We start from the raw sequence: 19,997 nt of genomic DNA, 5'->3' as shown, positions 1-19,997 counted from the left end.
TACGGTCTTTGGTGGCACAATTCTATATGACGTCACATCCGGTTGATATAATCGTTATCACACGACGTCCGGGAGTGGTCAAAATATCCGCATTTGCGGCTGGTAAGTGGACTTGCTCTCTACTTTAGCTTTCCCATAGTGTATACCGGATAACAGCAAAGAAAGACACCAAACACATTAACGAGGTGAGACGTTTGCTATCTTTATGCACTTTTGTAGAAGTACGTACTAGTGGAAATCGATATCAGAAGCGGATTTTTATTTATATTTTATTTTGGTCCAACATACCACTGTTTGCGCAACGTCTGTCGATTGACATATTCTCATCCAATATTCGGTTGACCACATCTCATTTGTATCTATCCAATCGAGAGCTGCTCCTTGAGAGAAAGTGTCAGGTAGAAAGTAGCAGAAGTCTCAAATGAATTTATTTGGATCTATTTTGATTTTGGCAAGGGTGCAGTCGGGTAGGCTGTTGGGAGTGTTTATCTGACTGGATAAAAAAAAATGCCCAGAAGTTAGGGCACTTAAAAAGGGACATGTTTAGCTGCTTTGTTTTAAAAATAGCCAAAAGTTATGGGGAAGTTATGGTCTTATAGTTGGGAACAGTGTTTTATTATGATTTTAGTTCCTGTTTTGGAACTGACAATAAGGCCTATTACGTTGTGGGAATGTTTCCTCGGGTCTTGTTTCAATACACTGTTAATTTAATTAAAACATCATATTTGGATCCTCATTAGCTTTTGCAGAAGCAGCAGCTACACTTGACATGATGCCAACATTCAGTTGATGACACTTACAAGAGGTTCCCTTACATTTTCTTCTTTTGCTTTCTCCTCTTCTTGTTGTATTCCTGATTTATAAATCCATTGCATGATCTACTGATATCATTCCTTCAGATTATTTTAACTATGGTCCTTGCTATCTGGGGTCCTTGGGACGCCTCGACTCCATAAAAATGTTAAATGGGGGGGGTTCAGCAAACAGACACGCTTCAACAGATGACAAACATAGGTACACGGTAAGGGTTTAAGAATATACACTTTTTTTACGTATCGACTGCATAGCGAATCAGAGGTTAATTAAAAAAACTGCTGTGAAGGTGTGTACTGAAAGTACAGTATGCTAGGTAGTAGTAGGCTACAACATGCCTGTGTTATCATTGTAACCTACATAATTTTGCCCTTGAAGGCTGCCACACCACTGCTGCCGTCATGAATTAAATTATAGGGGTCAGTCGAATAGGATTTTTCGACAGCCTATGTTTCAGCCAGCTACCATTTTGAAATTGGCTGTTTTGTCAACCTTTTCAGGTCCATGTGGATCTGTTTTGACATTAGATGTACATACGTATACAAAACCCTGCCTTCTTTCTCTGAACACTTTTCTGCAACTTTTTTAAATGTTGAATGTTTAGTTTTGTAGGCTAATTTACATGTTTGTGTCCAACTGTAGGAAGTTCTGGTGTTGGTTTCCATTAGTGTAGTAGCAGTGGACAGTGTCCAAATCCAAAGATGGCTACTGGAAAGAGTAAGAACCAGAGCTCTCTGGTGCTGCACAAGGTGATCATGGTGGGAAGTGGAGGTGTTGGGAAGTCAGCCCTCACTCTGCAGTTCATGTATGACGAGGTAAGAGCGATAAGTCTGATCGTTACTAGACTCTGTACATTGCTCCCTTTGTAGCATGTGGTGGACACTGAGGCTAAAGAAAGACTTGGGCAAGCTGCCACTCAAATCTCCAATACTGCTTTTCCATTGAAAATAGTTTACGATTCTGTAAATAAAATAATTCCTTCCCACCTCCTAGTTTGTGGAGGATTACGAGCCCACCAAGGCAGACAGCTACAGGAAGAAGGTGGTGCTGGATGGAGAGGAGGTCCAGATCGACATCCTGGACACAGCTGGACAGGAGGACTATGCTGCCATCAGAGACAACTACTTCAGGAGCGGAGAGGGCTTCCTGCTAGTCTTCTCCATCACCGAACATGAGTCGTTCACTGCCACCTCAGAGTTCAGGTACGTCTACGCTGATAGGTACGCCCACCAAAACTCACGGACCAGGCAAGGAGGGCATTAATCAGAGAGGCAACAAAGAGACCAAAGATAAACCTGAAGGAGCTGCAAAGCTCCACAGCGGAGATTGGAGTATCTGTCCATAGGGACACTTTAAGCTGTACATTCCACAGGCTTTACTGAAGAGTGGACAGAAAAAAAGCCATTGCTTAAAGAAAAAAATGAGCAAACACCATTTGGTGTTTGCCGGAAGGCATGTGGGAGACTCCCCAAACATATGGAAGAAGGTACTCTGGTCAGATGAGACTACAATTGAGCTTTTTGGCCATAAAGGAAAATGTTAAGTATGGCACAAACCTAACACCTCTAATCACCCCGAGAACACCAGCCCCACAGTGACGCATGGTGGTGGCAGCATCATGCTCTGGGGATGTTTTTCATCTGCAGGGACTGGGAAACTGGTCAGAATTGAAGGAATGATGTATGGTGCTAAATACAGGGGAATTCTTGAGGGAAACCTGTTTCAGTCTTCCAGAGATTTGAGACTGGGATGGAGGTTCACCTTGCAGCAGGACAATGACCCTAAGCATACTGCTAAAGCAACGGGGGAATACTGCTAAAGCTAAGGGGGGAATACTTTCGCAAGTCACTGTACATGTAATTAGTTAGAACATTAAGTGCTTTATATATGTTACCATTGAGTGATCCACGAGATCTATGTATTGTATGTAGAAGGAATTAGGCTTTGACTTTTTTTTCACTTAACGTATGCCAAACAAAAACCATTTCAAAGTTTAAGAAACCATACAACTTTATGCACAAGGACTCTCTGCTTTCACCCGCATAATGAAAAATGTACAAAAAAATAATCTCTCTCCGGTTATTAATGCGACCATGTTTGGCAAAAACAGTTGAATATCTGCTCCTATTTAAGATTCAAAGATGTTTGCAGAAAGAATGTGGTGTCAGCTATGACATGGCATCTTGCGTTGGGGGAAAAAAAATATCTTTTGGTAATAGAACTACAGTAAGTGAAGTGGATTTACACCCGGTAATGGAATGACATCATGGGTCCTTGATCTGTACCACACAGAAATGCATAATTATGGATATGTCATTCTCCTTGTTTTACAAGTCTGGACATCACAGTACAGTAGGGTGCAGCTTAATACAGTAAGGTAGAGTTCAGTTGCAGTAAAGTACAATATACTCTACTGCACTGTACTTTTCTTTACTGTAAAATGTATTTAACTTTTTATTTAACGAAAGCTAATGTGACCCATGTTATTCTACTGCTACCGTACGCTTTACTCGCTGTACTGTGCTATCCAAACTTGTGAAACATACGTCTGTGATAGGTTCAGATTTGGTTAGTCTGTGGACGGGAACGTACAGTACCTTCAGGAAGTATTCATACCCCCTGATGAACTGGGTCTTCATCAGGACTAATGTGTTGTCTTCCTAGGGAGCAGATTATGCGGGTGAAAGCAGAGAACGATACCATCCCTCTGTTGGTGGTGGGGAACAAGTCGGATCTGGAGGACCGCAGGCAGGTGTCGTTGGACGAGGTCCGGGCCAAGGCAGAGGAGTGGGGGGTGCAGTACGTGGAGACCTCAGCCAAGACACGAGCCAATGTCGACAAGGTACAGTGCCTTGCGAAAGTATTCGGCCCCCTTGAACTTTGCGACCTTTTGCCACATTTCAGGCTTCAAACATAAAGATATAACTGTATTTTTTTGTGAAGAATCAACAACAAGTGGGACACAATCATGAAGTGGAATGACATTTATTGGATATTTCAAACTTTTTTAACAAATCAAAAACTGAAAAATTGGGCGTGCAAAATTATTCAGCCCCCTTAAGTTAATACTTTGTAGCGCCACCTTTTGCTGCGATTACAGCTGTAAGTTGCTTGGGGTATGTCAGTTTTGCACATCGAGAGACTGAATTTTTTCCCCCATTCCTCCTTGCAAAACAGCTCGAGGTCAGTGAGGTTGGATGGAGAGCATTTGTGAACAGCAGTTTTCAGTTCTTTCCACAGATTCTCGATTGGATTCAGGTCTGGACTTTGACTTGGCCATACTAACACCTGGATATGTTTATTTTTGAACCATTCCATTGTAGATTTTGCTTGATGTTTTGGATCATTGTCTTGTTGGAAGACAACGCTCCGTCCCAGTCTCAGGTCTTTTGCAGACTCCATCAGGTTTTCTTCCAGAATGGTCCTGTATTTGGCTCCATCCATCTTCCCATCAATTTTAACCATCTTCCCTGTCTCTGCTGAAGAAAAGCAGGCCCAAACCATGATGCTGCCACCACCATGTTTGACAGTGGGGATGGTGTGTTTAGGGTGATGCGCTGTGTTGCTTTTACGCCAAACATAACGTTTTGCATTGTTGCCAAAAAGTTCAATTTTGGTTTCATCTGACCAGCGCACCTTCTTCCACATGTTTGGTGTGTCTCCCAGGTGGCTTGTGGCAAACTTTAAACAACACTTTTATGGATATCTTTAAGAAATGGCTTTCTTCTTGCCACTCTTCCATAAAGGCCAGATTTGTGCAATATACGACTGATTGTTGTCCTATGGACAGAGTCTCCCACCTCAGCTGTAGATCTCTGCAGTTCATCCAGAGTGATCATGGGCCTCTTGGCTGCATCTCTGATCAGTCTTCTCCTTGTATGAGCTGAAAGTTTAGAGGGACGGCCAGGTCTTGGTAGATTTGCAGTGGTCTGATACTCCTTCCATTTCAATATTATCGCTTGCACAGTGCTCCTTGGAATTTTTAAAGCTTGGGAAATATTTTTGTATCCAAATCCGGCTTTAAACTTCTTCATAACAGTATCTCGGACCTGCCTGGTGTGTACCTTGTTCTTCATGATGCTCTCTGCGCTTTTAACGGACCTCTGAGACTATCACAGTGCAGGTGCATTTATACGGAGACTTGATTACACACAGGTGGATTGTATTTATCATCATTAGTCATTTAGGTCAACATTGGATCATTCAGAGATCCTCACTGAACTTCTGGAGAGAGTTTGCTGCACTGAAAGTAAAGGGGCTGAATAATTTTGCACGCCCAATTGTTCAGTTTTTGATTTGTTAAAAAAGTTTGAAATATCCAATAAATGTCATTCCACTTCATGATTGTGTCCCACTTGTTGTTGATTCTTCACAAAAACAATACAGTTTTATATCTTTATGTTTGAAGCCTGAAATGTGGCAAAAGTTCACAAAGTTCAAGGGGGTCGAATACTTTCGCAAGGCACTGTATGTAACCAAACTTAAACGTACTGTCCACTTTGCTACAGTAGGACTAGGAACAATATACCTTTGTGTAATTTCTTACTTAGGATTTATACTTTTTAGATGGGGGGGATTATGTTATCAAAAATATGTTTCCGGGAAAAAGAGATCAGAAACCGCAGGCATGAATAGAAACAACCTTTTACAGTAAATAAACTTCTATTGTCAATGTAACTATAGTGTTGAACTAACAGCTGTCCATCCTTTTCAGGTGTTCTTTGATCTTATGAGGGAGGTGCGAAAAAAGAAAATGTCAGAGAGCAAGGATAAGGGTGGAAAAGAAGGCAAGATCAAGAAGGCTTTCAAATGTTGTCTGCTTTGATCTAGACCAGACCTTTCAGTCAGACACACAGAGCCAAACCAGACTAGAGCCTCCGCAGCACAGTGGCATTAGACAGGGACATGTTCATTAGGACATACTGTAGCAAAATGTTTCAAACCTTTCTTATTGGACAATATATTACGTCTCCCTTTGGAACATTTTCTTCAGTTTCTTGCCTACTGAACACAAACCAGATCTACAGATCCTTCCCACTGAACTGAGCCTTCTGCCATTTTAACACACATCAAATCCATACACAGTACCTCTCACATTGTGGCAGTCAGAGGGGTGGCCTAACCTATGTTAGTTATGCAAACCATCCTTTGTGCCACTGCTGGGGACGGGTCCAGAGGGAACTGTTTAGATGAAGTGCCTCAACATTGATCGTGAATATATAGGTTATGATCACAGACAATCACTCACTCGCACACTACTTAAATATGGCCTTGGTTTGATGCTCACTTGTAGGAGTAGGTAGCCTCATCACCAAGAGAAATTGGCTATGCTGTTTGATGTCTTACTGTTTGCACTGCAATCAATTTTATATTCCTACTTCCACTACTACACTACTTTTAAAAATGTATTTATGGTCTACCGCATGAAAATCAGTCAGATAATTAAGTCACCTTATTCATAATCCAACATATTGTCCACATGTACAATCCAACATATACTATATCCACATCGTGTATATAATACCAGTCAAAAGTTTGGACACACCTACTCATTCAAGGTTTTTATTTTATTTGACTATTTTCTACATTGCAGAATAATAGTGAAGACATCAAAACTATGAAATGACACACATGGAATCATCTAGTGCTGAGCACTTGTTGGCTGCTTTTCCTTCATTCTGCGGTCCAACTTTTCCCAAACCATCTCAACTGGGTTGAGGTCGGGGGATTGTGGAGGCCAGGTCACCTGATGCAGCACTCCCATCACGCTCCTTCTTGGTCAAATATCACTTACACAGCCTGGAGGTGTGTTTTGGGTCATTGTCCTGTTGAAAAACAAATGATAGTCTGTTCAACTAATCTGCATCTCACAAAGACACGGCGGTTGGAACCAAACATCTCAAATTTGGACTCATCAGACCAAAGGACAGATTTCCACCGGTCTAATGTCCATTGCTCATGTTTCTTGGCCTAAGCAAGTCTCTTCTTATTATTGGTGTCCTTTAGTAGTGGTTTCTTTGCAGCAATTCGACCATGAAGGCCTGATTCATGCAGTCTCCTCTGAACAGTTGATGTTGAGATGTGTCTGTTACTTGAACTCTGAAGCATTTATTTGGGCTGCAATCTGAGTCTGGTAACTCTTATGAACTTATCCTCTGCAGCAGAGGTAACTCTGGGTCTTCCTTTCCTGTGGCGGTCCACATGAGAGCCAGTTTCATCATAGCGCTTGGTCTTTTCAACTGTTCTTGAATGCATTTTCCGTATTGTTGTTTCTCTTTCCTTATTTGAGCTGTTCTTGCCATAAGGTCTTTTAGCCATAGTTGGTATATTCTACACATCACCCCTACCTTGTCACAACACATCTGATTGGCTCCAAAAAATTCACTTTCAAATGAACTTTTAACAAGGCACACCTGTTAATTGAAATGCATTCCAGGTGACTACCTCATGCAGCTGGTTGAGAGAATGCCGAGAGTGTGCAAATCTGTCATCAAGGCATAGGGTGGCCATTTTGAAGAATCTCATGAAATATTTTTGATTAAAAAAACTTTTGGTTACTACATGATTCCATATATGTTATTTCATAGTTTGTCTTCACTATTATTCTACAATGTAGTAAAAATAAAGAAAAGCCGTAAAATGAGTAGGTGTGTCCAAACTTTTGACTTTTGTCGACTGCACTTTTTCTCCACAAAAATGTCAATGTTTCGGTGTTGCCTTTCTAATTCTACACTTGAAACTGAAGCATTAAACTAAATTACTGTTTGTGTACACACTTATTATGGGTTATATACAAAGTTTTTGTGTTACCAAATAAATTTCTCTTTTGTAATGAATTGGTAGTGTGGCTCAGTTTTTAAAAGAAGCCCCTGTACATCCTAAATTGAAATGCAATTGACCCCAACCCTGCTGTCCAACTTCTGGCTCAGTCACCTCCTGAGTATCAGTCGCCAGTTATTTAAGGTCAAAGGTGCTGTTCAAAATGTGGATGAAGAGTGCAGTAAAGAATTGCATCCTTGTCGGACGTGCTGGACTTTTTGTTGCTGGTGTGGTTTGACTAGTGCCTTTGATGTGTTTGAGGGCAGCAGAGCACCAAAAGGTTTTATGTTTGAGTGTCATAAAACACCATTCCGGTGCTGTACAACTTGACTTTGAATGACTGGACGACAGAGGCCTTATGTGGCCTTCAGTCTGTTAACACTCTGTTGCAAAGCGGCAGGACTGGGACATATTCATTAGTGCACATTGTAGCAAACTATTTTTGCGGCATAAATCTAAACCAAACTAAAGTGTACCTTATTGGACAAGTCCAGGTAGTTCCTCCCTGTTTTAGCCTGCTTTCTTCTGTTTGGTGCTTAATGAATACGATCCAGGTCAGCCTTAGATCCAGTAGCACGCAGATGGCATGTCCCATTGATGGCTGGCTAACCTCTTCCCAGACCCCAAGTACATCCTATCTCACTTACACTCTACAACACCTATGGCCTGAGAAACCTCAACTAGTTCTGAAGACCCTTCTAGCTTGGCAAGAGAGCCCTCTACTGGCTCAAGTCATTCAGTCACTAAACACAAAATAAGAGACGAGCCACAGCTTCGTCAGACCTATATATAGCCTCTGTAGATGTCAGGATTTTGCAATATCATGTCCTCCTGCGGTCAGAGAGGAATACAATACAACATCTTTGCTGTAGCCTAGTTGAGTCATTTGCCTCAATCATCAGCCACAGCAGTCTGAAATTGAACACTAGGTGGAGGCAGAGAGTCTTGATAAAGGTAGAATTATTTTTGTTTCCTTCTGCTGAACATGGACAACTAGGCCTGTCTGTCACCAGCTGACTGCTCTATCCTGACCTGGTTATTAGTGTTACTGTAAACATACTGTCATAGAAAAGTGTGTATACAGTAGAAATAGAATGGCCAGAAGTCTGATTTCAATGGATGTTGATTCTATGGTGATTGTTGCTGCGGTGTTGAATCTAGAATGGTGAATGTGGAAAGGCAAATGAGTGTTGTTGTTGCTGTGTACATATTCACAGTCAAGGCATAGAAAGAAAGGACCATGTCAACCAAAAATACAACAGAAATTTGACTTTACTTACAGAACATTGGCACCTTACTGACATGATATTGCTCCTATTTACAACAAAAACACAGAGCAGGTCGCAGACCAGGCAGAGCCCAGACTGATATTTACCTGCATTTACAAGTACAGTAGTATGAAAAATATTTCCCCTCAAAAGTCAAATTATACATCCCGTACATTTTCGAACAACTAAAAGCTTGAGATCGATACATTCAATATCTGTACAGCTTCACAACAAACATTACATTTGTACATCCTCCTGATTTTGATCTTTAAATATATTTCACTAGTTCACAGATTTAAGCTTATATTTACATCACAGTTGTGCAGAATGTTGTACTATTACTAAGTGATGATAAGATCGAAAAGCATCGTGCAAAAACAAACAAAAAACATACCACCCAGATCTCCCTTGAAAAAGAGGTGTTTGACCTTAACGGGGACAACCTTGTAAAATAAACATTCCAGTGCCTCAGTCTATTTCATGGTGAAGTGTTAGACACCGTCTGACCCTCAAATGGCTCCCTATTCAGTGCACTACTTTTGGCTAAAAGCCCGGTCAAAAGTGGTGCACTTGTATAGGGAATAGGGTGCCATTTGGGACGCAGAGGGTGAGTGATCTGATTGAGCCGAAGTTCCCCGTCGCACAACAGCTTTTTGTAAACACGCCGACTTTCAGTAGATACACGTCCTTTCCAAACCACAAAACCAACTCACGGACCACTGTAAACATGGTCAGCAATAGTACCGCATAAACCCACTGCAGAAGTATCAGCAAGATGAAGTTTGACCAAGCCAGCTTTCTGGTTTCAAAAGCACAATCACATCTATCGATTCAACTGGAAATCATGGGAATTAAAATAACTTTGTGGGTTTCAATTGTCATAAAAAAGAACAGTATTAATGGTGATTAGTCTATTAGTCAGTGTACAGAGCTTCATGTTGCCGGTCCCATTCTTTCCACTGCCACTAGACTTAAGGAGAGAACTTTTACACAGCATACATCTATTGCAATGCTTTCCCATAACAATCCTTTCTAATTCCAGCAGGACTTTACACAAGTGGAAAAGTTTCAGACTTTTCTTTTCTTTATAAAAATAACTTGGTCTCACGTTAATTTCATTTCATTAATCTTTATAAATTAACATAGTCAATGTATACTAGTTACATTACACAGATCTAGATGACACCATATAGCTTAAATGTCCCATAGGGGTGTCTATATCCAACAAATATTAAGAAAATGCTAAATACAATTCCAACATTTTTTTTTTTTGGGGGGGGGGGGTCTAATCATACATAGCAGCAAATATGCTACAAGTTCAGCTGAAAAGTGCTGACCATCCCCAAGAAGCAAAAGGGGTCTCTTATAAAAAAAAAATATCAGAAGCAAATCTATAGCTTGAGCCTTATAGCTTTTCAAAACAATTTGAAAACTTTTTGTTTTACTCACAAGTCTAAAAACCTATTGGTCCTGAAAGCTCAGTCATTTTATGTAATGTATGTACCATCTGAATATAATGTACACCAACTGTCTAAAATCCTGATGTACAGTACCATGGTACCAAATACCCCGATGCTCTTAATCAGAGAGCTCTGAATACCTCATATTCAATTTCAAAATCTGATGCAATGACACTTGATAAACCACCTATGGACTGTACCAACCCAATCCTGCATGGCAAGGTCATTCTATGTTACTAGCCATAACAAAACCTGCATTAAAATACTGCCCGTTTTGGGCTAGTGGTATAGCATCTTCGAGAGACCGATGTACCGTCACATGTTGAGCCATCTGAATCAAAGTTGAATAGCTGCCTCAAAAAATAACAACAACAACACCAACACCACAACCACATAGTGCCGAGCTCAATGGCAGGTAATCAGCTATTGAGATTATGGTAAAAGAGGAGGGAGGCCTCTCCTAACCAGTGGAGGCTGCTGAGTGGAGGACGGCTCATAACAATGGCTGGAATAGAGTCAATGGGATGGTATCAACCACGTGGTTTTCCATGTGGCCGATGCCATGCCAACGACTGCACTCCAGCCATGATTATGAGCCGCCCTCCCCTCTGCAGCCTCCACCGCTCCTAACCTTCCCCCCCGCCTTTGACCTTGGCTTGGGAAACACCTTCCCTGGAGATGATTCCAATCTGTGGAGACACATGAAAGCCCAAAAGTATCCATCCGACAACCTACAGTCTCAATAAGGGAAATGAGATGACAAGATGAGTAGTGCCACAGGGTAGAAGTCAGAGCGCTTTACCAGGACCTTACATAGAGGGTCAACCCACTTTCGGAACGGATCTTCAGTTGACGATGAATAGTTTTATGAATAGTCTACGGAGTAAGACAGAAAGACTAGTCTGAAGAAACCACGGATATGACACTTGGGGATGATGCACTGATGGGTTGAAAACAAACGTCAGTCCACTTTCCATTGAGTTGTCCTGTTAATTATGAAGGTTTGTCTGAAAGTAATGGCACTGCAGCAATATTACCCAACCCAGATACTGTTCTGTTTCTCACTTCGCTCTTGATCCTGGACACTTGCTAATATCCCAAATTCCAGTTGATCATCGTAACTTTGTTTCTTTTTTTTTCTTCTTCCGTTAATTCTCCAAAGTATGGCGTTTTGTCGTCATAAAGTGCAACAGTGCTTTGTTTCCCCTCCCAGGCAGTTCGAGTGGTTGTCGGTAGTCGTCTCCATGCTTGTGACTGTAGTCTCTCTTGCCAGACTCAAAATGGCAGATGTGGGAAGAAACTATTGTGACTGAGGGAGTCAGACAGACAGGCTCTAGACAGACAGATAGACAGGCTGTGGAAGAAGAGGGTGGTGCTTAGGCCCATGCAGCCCTGTGTCAGTCAGTCAGTCCCAGGAGGGATAAAGCCGATTCTCTCTGTCTCTACCTCTGGCTCTGTGGGTGTCAAGGGCTTTGTAGGCGTCAAAGACTCTACAGGTGTCAGGGGCTTTGAGGGCGTCAGAGACTCTACGGGTGTCAGGGGCTTTGCAGGCGTCAGAGACTCTACGGGTATCAGGGGCTTTGTGGGTGTCAGAGACTCTACAGGTGTCAGGGGCTTTGAGGGCGTCAGAGACTCTACGGGTGTCAGGGGCTTTGTGGGCGTCAGAGACTCTACAGGTATCAGGGGCTTTGTGGGCGTCAGAGACTCTACGGGTATCAGGGACTTTGTGGGCGTCAGAGACTCTACGGGTGTCTTGGGCTTTGCAGGCGTCAGAGACTCTACGGGTGTCAGGGGCTTTGTGGGCGTCAGAGACTCTACAGGTATCAGGGGCTTTGTGGGCGTCAGAGACTCTACGGGTATCAAGGGCTTTGTGGGTGTCAGAGACTCTATGGGTGTCAGGGGCTTTGTGGGCGTCAGAGACTCTACGGGTATCAGGGGCTTTGCGGGCGTCAGAGACTCTACGGGTATCAGGGGCTTTGTGGGCATCAGAGACTCTACGGTTGTCAGGTGCTTTGCGGGCGTCAGAGACTCTACGGGTATCAGGGGCTTTGCGGGCGTCAGAGACTCTACGGGTATCAGGGGCTTTGTGGGCGTCAGAGACTCTACGGGTGTCAGGTGCTTTGCGGGCGTCAGAGACTCTACGGGTATCAGGGGCTTTGCGGGCGTCAGAGACTCTACGGGTATCAGGGGCTTTGTGGGCGTCAGAGACTCTACGGGTGTCAGGTGCTTTGCGGGCGTCAGAGACTCTACGGGTATCAGGGGATTTGCGGGCGCCAGAGACTCTACGGGTGTCAGGGGCTTTGTGGGCATCAGAGACTCTACGGGTGTCAGAGGCTTTGTGGGCGTCAGAGACTCTACAGGTGTCAGGGGCTTTGTGGGTGTCAGAGACTCTACGGGTATCAGGGGCTTTGTGGGCGTCAGAGACTCTACAGGTGTCAGGGGCTTTGTGGGCGTCAGAGACTCTACGGGTATCAGGGGCTTTGTAGGCATCAGAGACTCTACGTGTGTCATCAGGGGCTTTGTGGGTGTCAGGGGCTTTGTAGGCATCAGGGGCTTTGTGGGTGTCAGGGGCTTTGTAGGCGTCAGAGACTCTACGGGTATCAGGGGCTTTGTGGGCGTCAGCGACTCTACAGGTATCAGGGACTTTTTAGGCGTCAGAGACTCTACAGGTATCTGGGGCTTTGTGGGCGTCAGAGACTCTTCGCGTATCAGGGACTTTGTAGGCGTCAGAGACTCTATGGGTATCAGGGGCTTTGTAGGCATCAGAGACTCTACGGGTGTCATCAGGGGCTTTGTGGGTGTCAGGGGCTTTGTAGGCATCAGAGACTCTACGGGTGTCATCAGGGGCTTTGTGGGTGTCAGGGGCTTTGTAGGCGTCAGAGACTCTTCGGTTATCAGGGACTTTGTAGGCGTCAGAGACTCTACAGGTGTCAGGGCCTCTGTGGCTGTTAGGGGTTTGACCTGCTCCTCCTCGTACACCTTGAGGATCGCCTCACAGACAAACCTGTACTGGCTCTGGAAGCAAACAGAGCAAAGAGAGCGAGGTTAAATGGGAGTGAACAGTACTGACGACAGCAAGGTCATAGAGTAACTAGATTCAGCCTAGCAGCAGAAACATAGTTTAGGCCAACACATTCCTCTGTTGATAGATGCGCTAGAATTACACACAAATCCGAATTTGTTAGTATTTTTTTGGCTTCGGATGTGATTTAGGCACTGACATGGACTTAGAACATCAATTTCCGTTGTTTGTCTATGAGTAATTGTAATGCTGCAAGTTTAAAACTGAAGATTTTTTTCCAATTTCCAATTCCCTTAGAATCATTTATTAACCATTATTTTACCAGGTATATTGGCAGAAAATACATATCTTGTACACCAAGGACCCGGGGAAGAGTTGCTGTGTAGAGAAGAATGGGCCGAATTGAAAGCTATAAAATAACAAATTAGCAGCATTTCTTTTTAAGTAGCTCTTATGCTCGAAAAGGTTGGAGACCCCTGGTCTTAGTCAACCCCGTCTGTTTTGCCCCATAGTTGCGCACGTGTCGGCTTTGTTGCTAAACAACCAACCCGTATTGAGGATAGAGCCTCTGCTCTTCTCTTAGTCTCATTTCTATGCATCACAGATCAGATTACCGGAGTCTGGATCATCATGGCCCTCTGGTCTCTCATTGTCCTCACGATATCCAACGGATACACGGGCTGATTGCACTCAATCAAACACATGGCTGTTTCCATGGTGATGAGCACCCCCGTCCGACCAATCCCAGCGCTGCAGAGACACAGAGGACGAGGTGAGTGAGATGAGGCTGAAGATGGCAGCAACGACAGAAGAGGATTCAAATCCTCGTTCCCGCCACTTACACCGCAATCAATCACTGTTGCTACAACAACTTTCAAAGTGTCTTAACGTCTGGTTCGAAGAAAACGGGAACGTTTTTCTTTAAGCCAAGTTGTGAGGCAGATGTACAAAGGCTTATATTTTTCAAAGATGTTGTGTAAAATTCCTTAGACCTACTTCAAAGCTGTACCAACAGCGAGATGGCTTACAGATGTTAGTGGAGGGGATAAGAGCTTACTCGTTAGTGTATGCAGTATGTGTAAGAACTAGAACCTTACCTGCAGTGTACTATGACCGGCTCCTCCTTGCCCTCCCTCTTTCTGCGGACCAGACTGACAAAGTCCAGGAAGTCAGTGTAGTCGTCTGGAACACCGTGGTCAGGCCAGGCCATGTACTGGATCTGAGTCAGCGACCTGCTCTCCTCACTCTGAATGAAATCCATCAAATGTATTTTGATGTTTTTATACTTTTCTTTCATACAGTTTTCGCTAAGTGCAAGAAGTAATCTCGGTTAAGCCAGAAATAAAATCTCAAGTCATTTTGGTCAGATGCTCAATGTTTACGTAGTCTGTCCACGAGAGACGATACAAGAAATGGTCCTTACCTCCAGGTGTGTGAGAGTTATCTCTCTGACCAAGAATGCTGATTGCTCTTCTTCTGTCACACAGGACACCTGGAAGTCCCCATGGGTAGCAATGGCACCAGGGTTGGGCCAATACTGATGACACTTCACCTTGGAACGAAACAAAAGGATCACTGGAGATAAGAGGAGGAATATTTTGTCTATTTTCTTTGTGGGGATTGGAAACGTCTTTAATTTTCACCACAAGAAATTCCAAAACAAGACCAAAAGTATTGGGAAGCGGCTGAAATGGAGAGAGCGAGCCCTGGTTGGGGATGTGACGTACCCGTCCTCTCTCCACCTGCGTGGTGAGCATGACCACCATGTTGGAGCCCTGTTCCCAAGTCATCCTCCAGAAGTCAGAGCAGGTGGCGGGCAGCGGGCCCTGGCACGCGATGTAGCGGTTTACAGCACTGGACGCTGCAATCACCATCTATGGGTCAGGAGAATGGCATGGGTTGGCAAATATACACATACGTACAGCTGCATATTGGCAAATGCATATATGTAAGCATAATCCATGTTCCAGACTATGTACACACACTTTAAGATGTGTTGAGTATCTATCAAGAAAAGTCTCATCTCTTTCCGGGGGTGTTTTTGTCTCTGTGATATTCATTACCTAGTCGAAGGAAGGTGTCCGGTCTTGGTAATAAAAGCAAAGATTGTGGCGTATGCATCAAAGAGTGTTGAGTATCAAGAAAAGAAGAAGGCCCTCACATTGATGTAATTTGCATTGATATAGTCCCCGTCCTTGCCCCTCAGAATAACCCTGGTGGCGTCATCTGTGAGACGGCAGATACAGGAAGAGAGAGAGGAGGAGAGAAGAAAGCGGTGGCAGTTGAGACAGAGGGCATTTACTTACGTCACTGTACGAGGACGTACAGCATATGTGACAGAAGAGGTCAGTTCTGATGGTTCAGTGTACTCACACGGGGAAATGTCTCGATATCGATTTTTGGAAATGTTCTGAGGTAATTTGGCACATGACATTGTCAACCCAGGCCTCTTCCGGTAGAGTTGCTGAGGAACATCACAACAACAAAAAAACAATGGTTAACATTTGTCCCAAGTTAACTGAAGTTCAGACCGGGCCGTGGCATGAGCTTGGTTTCTAAGTTACACCTAAACCACAATTCTCACTGATAACCTATCAGTGGAACACAAACAGGAAACATTTGAGGCAGTGTGGAGCAATAACAGGAAGCAATAGACATTCAATATTTCCTTTCATCTCTCTATTTCACTCTCGCTCGTCTCTCTTGCTGGTAAATGACTTACATGCTATGTGATCGGTCTTAGCCATGTGCAATGTGAAATACATTCTAGAACGGGTGGAAGCGTTGAATAACCAACTGCATTTGATAACATCAAAGTGGACTGGGAGCAGTTCAGAGACACAGGGGCAACAGAGGCAATGCTAGTTACTTGGCCCATGTGAACAACAAGCATATACTGTAGTTATTGCATATACAATGTAGTTATTGCACACGAGCACTTCACAGAGTAGGCGTTCCCCAATGGAATTATGCAAATAGTTATACAAATCTTTGATCAAACCGTGCCTGTATGGACCCAGTACTCGCAGGTTGGAATTGAATTGTAATATCATTTGGTGGCGTCTTATATTGGTCCTATTTCATGTGTTGTCTTGCATATCCCAACTCCCTCTGAGACGCCTCTCGGAGAGTGAGGTTACGACCAGGATCAGCCATTGTCAACGGCGACCCTGGAGCAATTAGGGTTAAGTGACTTGCTCAATGGCACATCGACAGATTTTTCACTTTGTCGCTCTAACCACTAGGCTACCTGCAACCCTCATCAATTAAATCTCTTATTGGGATGACTCATGTATTGGAGGCAGCTCTGCAGGGAAGTCACCAGCTGGCATAGGGACAAGGTCATAAAATCTGATTTTAAACCTAACCCTAACTTTAATAACCACACACAAAAAAAAAAAATATTAACCACAAAGAAAATGCAATTATAATACCACACTGCTAACCTTATGCCTAACCCTAACCTTACATTAAGACCAAAAAATACATTTTTGTTTTCATACATTTGTACAATATAGCCAATTTTGACTGCAACTGGCCCATCTACCAGAAATCACTCAGCTCTGCCTCCAGGACAAGATTCATCCCAGTAAACGTCAACCTTCCAAGAACTCAGGCCCTCCTTCAGCTAAACATAAACTATATTTTGTAGTATATGTGGACTAACATCAAACTGTTGCTGTACGGCCCCAGTGCTCAAGCCTTCTTTCAGCTGTAGTATGGAGTCTCTCCAGCAGGATGGGTGGTGGTCTGGCTGGTCATGGGGCTGGTCATGGGGCTGGTCATGGGGCTGGTCCTGGGGCTGGTCCTGGGGCTGGTCCTGGGGCTGGTCCTGGGGCTGGTCCTGGGGAGCCCTCTCTGGGGAGTACTGGTAGTTAGACTCTGTATCTCCATCCTCCAGCTTCTCCTCCTCCACCAGGTCATACATGGCTGGAGGAACGACAGGAAGGATGACAGCGTGATTGAACATTGCACATCCAATGCCGGTGACAGGAAGTCAGAAAAACCAAGCAACAACAACAGCAAAACAAAGAAAAGGGAACGTAGTACATACTCTTCTGATCTATCGCGCGTGTAACCATGTCCGAGGGAATAAAACAGTGTTTGTCATTTCAAGTAATGTCTTTGTTGTTGTAATATCCCAAACGGACGTGGCAGTTTCACCGCAAAGGACTCCAAATGTAATCAAACCAATGCCCATAGTATAGTGGATGTGTATTGACCCGATATAGGATAGGCAAGCTATGGTCCCTCACTCCCTCTTGTTTCTGGGACAGGCAAGCTATTTGGTATTTTATTAGGATCCCCATTAGCTGTTGCAAAAGCAGCAGCTACTCTTCCTGGGGTCCACTATGGTCCCTCACTCCCTCTTATCTCGGGGACAGGCAAGCTATGGTTTTACAAACCCTGCTGTAAAAAAACGGAATAATTACACAAGCCATTTAGCAGAAGATTTTATCCAAAGTGACTTTTTATGTATGGGTGGTTCCAGGAATCAAACTCACTATCCTGGCGCTGCCATGCTCTACCAACTGAGCTACAGCGGACCGCAAAAGATCATAAATGAACGTAAAGGACCACAAGGCCTGTTAAGAGGCCTGTTCTGTTCTCTCCTCACCGTTGGGTCTGACCAGCAGGTTCAGCACTCCTGAGTCGCTCTCCCCACAGCTGGCCTTGATGAACATGACCACCTGGTCATGGGTGTGCTCTGAGATGTCCTGACCGTTGATCAGCACCACCTGGTCTCCCTCGTTCAGCCGGGGAACACACAGGTCAGCCTGGGGAGGGCATTAAAACAGAATAGAAGAGAACAGTGTTTTTTTTTTTCATGATTCAGTACCTGTGAAGGTCATTTGAGAAGTTCAGGGGTTTGGCAGTGACGGTGGCCCAGGTAGTAGAGGACACGTACCGCTGTTCCCGGGGCCACCCGGGACACGATCACAGGCATCTTCTGGTCCAGCCCGCCCTTCACATTGAATCCAAATCGTCCTTGTTCGTCGGGGCACATTTCAATGAACACCAGATTGTCATGAGGAAGCACTCCATTGGGCTGTGAGAGGGAGAAGAAGAAACACAGAGGACAAAACAACGTTCAGGTCAAACGAAATCACAGTGTGTGTGCGCCTGTGTGCACGCAGGTCTCTCTCCTACCATAGTCTTGTCTTCTGACAGAGGCGTGTCATATAGCTCATTGATGTGGTTGTCCAACTCCTGCTGAGAGTGGGACTGGCTGGACAGAGGCCTCCTGGTCTGCTTAGGGGGCAGCGCGGGCGGCAGGCCGTCGTCGGCCAAGTGTGGTGACCTGGACACAGGCAAATCCAAATGAGCCCTTGCGGCAAAATACGAATACAGTATATATCCAAACATCAACCCCGGTGCTGGCTTTACTGTTTATAAATACAGAAATTAAGCGTGTTATTGCGTGTGCGTTCCCCTTTCTGAGGGTTATATATGAACCTGGAAACACACTCTGACTCAACATTAACTACACAGTGGAAGCTGTGATGTTCCAGAGCTTAACCTCTCAATGGAATATGTTCCTTTCACGTGACTCCATTTCTCAGAAGGCAATGATCATCTTCTCTGTCCACTGAATCATTACAGGGCTCAGTCAGAGCAGAGGGCTTTCTCAGTTCATAGGAACTCTTCCCCCCCCTATCTCCTATCATTGCTCAGTGCTATAGCCTCAACCTGTGGACTAGAGCAGCTTACGAGCCCCTTGGGAGACGCGCTGTGTGTCCTACCAGCATATTACCCTCAGCTCGATGTGTTCATGTACTGTTCATGTACTTCCGCCAGTCAGAGAACATCCATGTTGTTTAGCCTGCTGTTTGCCTCGGAGCAGCCCTGAGCAGACCCTGGTGGAGGTTAACTGGCTGGGGCAGCGCTCACCAAAACAAACAGCGTCTAGCGCTATGGACCCCTCAAAAAAGGAGTTTACACGGAGATACACAGAGAGCAATGAGGTCAAAAACGATATGCACAGTTAGACTGAAGAAGTGCCTATCCAGAGAGAGAGAGAAAGAGAGAAGAAAAAAAAAACAATCTAATTCGAAACAAACGCACCAAACCACTTCAAATAATTCTGTTCTTTCTCAAATTCACATGCAGAGAATACTGTCTGTGTGTCACCATCCTTCACTTCACAAGAGTGAAAGAGAAACGGGGTAATGGCATATTTCCTTGATGTTATGAGAAGATTTGCAATGGTTCAGCCCACACTATCTGTGTTAGTAACATAACAAGCATTCACCATTGTGATCAGCCTGCAGCCCTGACCTACCTGCTGCAGCTCTTTGGCTTTGGCCAGCCTGCCGAGCTCCAACCTCATTATGGACGCTTAAATGACAGCCATGAAAGAGGCCTATTTTGTAGTCTTCAGGCAAGCAGAGCTTGGTGCTACAGCCCCGGGGTATTTGCATAATAAAAACAAACGGTTTGTAAAGACATCGAAATTAGAGGGCGGTGTGTGTGTGTGTGTGTGTGTGCGTGCGTGCGTGCGTGCGTGCGTGCGCGCTTCAACCCAATCAAGTCTCGATGAAAGAGATGCTCATGGCCCGGTCTTTTGGTTTGAAAATTCAAAAGGCACTCTGAAGGCACATCTGAGCTATCTTT

At 44.2% G+C, this 19,997-nt stretch overlaps 2 protein-coding genes across 4 annotated transcripts in view; one reads left to right on the top strand and one right to left on the bottom strand.

The window, feature by feature from the left end:
• On the top strand, nt 1-6,460 carry LOC124008611 (ras-related protein ralB-B-like). Of its 2 annotated transcripts, none has more exons than XM_046320016.1 (5): nt 1-102; nt 1,456-1,628; nt 1,807-2,015; nt 3,478-3,655; nt 5,528-6,460. In XM_046320016.1, the coding sequence occupies exons 2-5, from the start codon at nt 1,515-1,517 to the stop codon at nt 5,636-5,638; spliced, it is 612 nt and encodes a 203-aa protein (XP_046175972.1). In that variant the 5' UTR covers nt 1-102; nt 1,456-1,514; the 3' UTR covers nt 5,639-6,460. The 2 variants fall into 2 exon arrangements, with proteins under 2 accessions (XP_046175972.1, XP_046175971.1); XM_046320015.1 differs by having other exon boundaries at nt 70-185.
• Nucleotides 6,461-8,886: 2,426 nt separating this feature from the next.
• LOC124007670 (tyrosine-protein phosphatase non-receptor type 4-like) overlaps nt 8,887-19,997 on the bottom strand; it is a 33,449-nt gene continuing 22,338 nt past the window's right edge. For both annotated transcript variants that reach the window (XM_046318348.1, XM_046318349.1), the window contains exons 16-26: nt 18,534-18,684; nt 18,292-18,432; nt 18,001-18,160; nt 17,050-17,312; nt 15,756-15,846; nt 15,544-15,608; nt 15,110-15,256; nt 14,806-14,934; nt 14,480-14,628; nt 13,997-14,132; nt 8,887-13,375 (exon numbers count right to left, since the gene is read on the bottom strand). In XM_046318348.1, the coding sequence (XP_046174304.1) occupies nt 11,762-13,375; nt 13,997-14,132; nt 14,480-14,628; nt 14,806-14,934; nt 15,110-15,256; nt 15,544-15,608; nt 15,756-15,846; nt 17,050-17,312; nt 18,001-18,160; nt 18,292-18,432; nt 18,534-18,684 (3,046 nt within the window). In that variant the 3' untranslated portion in view covers nt 8,887-11,761. The remainder of the gene's footprint in view (nt 13,376-13,996; nt 14,133-14,479; nt 14,629-14,805; nt 14,935-15,109; nt 15,257-15,543; nt 15,609-15,755; nt 15,847-17,049; nt 17,313-18,000; nt 18,161-18,291; nt 18,433-18,533; nt 18,685-19,997) is intronic.

The sequence above is a fragment of the Oncorhynchus gorbuscha genome, linkage group LG21 (genome assembly GCF_021184085.1).
Source record: "Oncorhynchus gorbuscha isolate QuinsamMale2020 ecotype Even-year linkage group LG21, OgorEven_v1.0, whole genome shotgun sequence".
Taxonomy (NCBI): Eukaryota; Metazoa; Chordata; class Actinopteri; order Salmoniformes; family Salmonidae; genus Oncorhynchus; species Oncorhynchus gorbuscha.
The sequence above is the reverse complement of the archived record's forward strand: the minus strand, read 5'-3'. Positions and strand labels throughout refer to the sequence as shown.

Excerpts from the sequence above, each read along its gene's own strand:
- LOC124008611 (XM_046320016.1), top strand. The coding sequence starts at position 1,515 with ATGGCTACTGGAAAGAGTAAGAACCAGAGCTCTCTGGTGCTGCACAAG. Across the intron at positions 1,629-1,806 it reads TGCAGTTCATGTATGACGAG|TTTGTGGAGGATTACGAGCC; the intron begins GTAAGAGCGATA and ends CCCACCTCCTAG. Across the intron at positions 3,656-5,527 it reads CACGAGCCAATGTCGACAAG|GTGTTCTTTGATCTTATGAG; the intron begins GTACAGTGCCTT and ends CATCCTTTTCAG.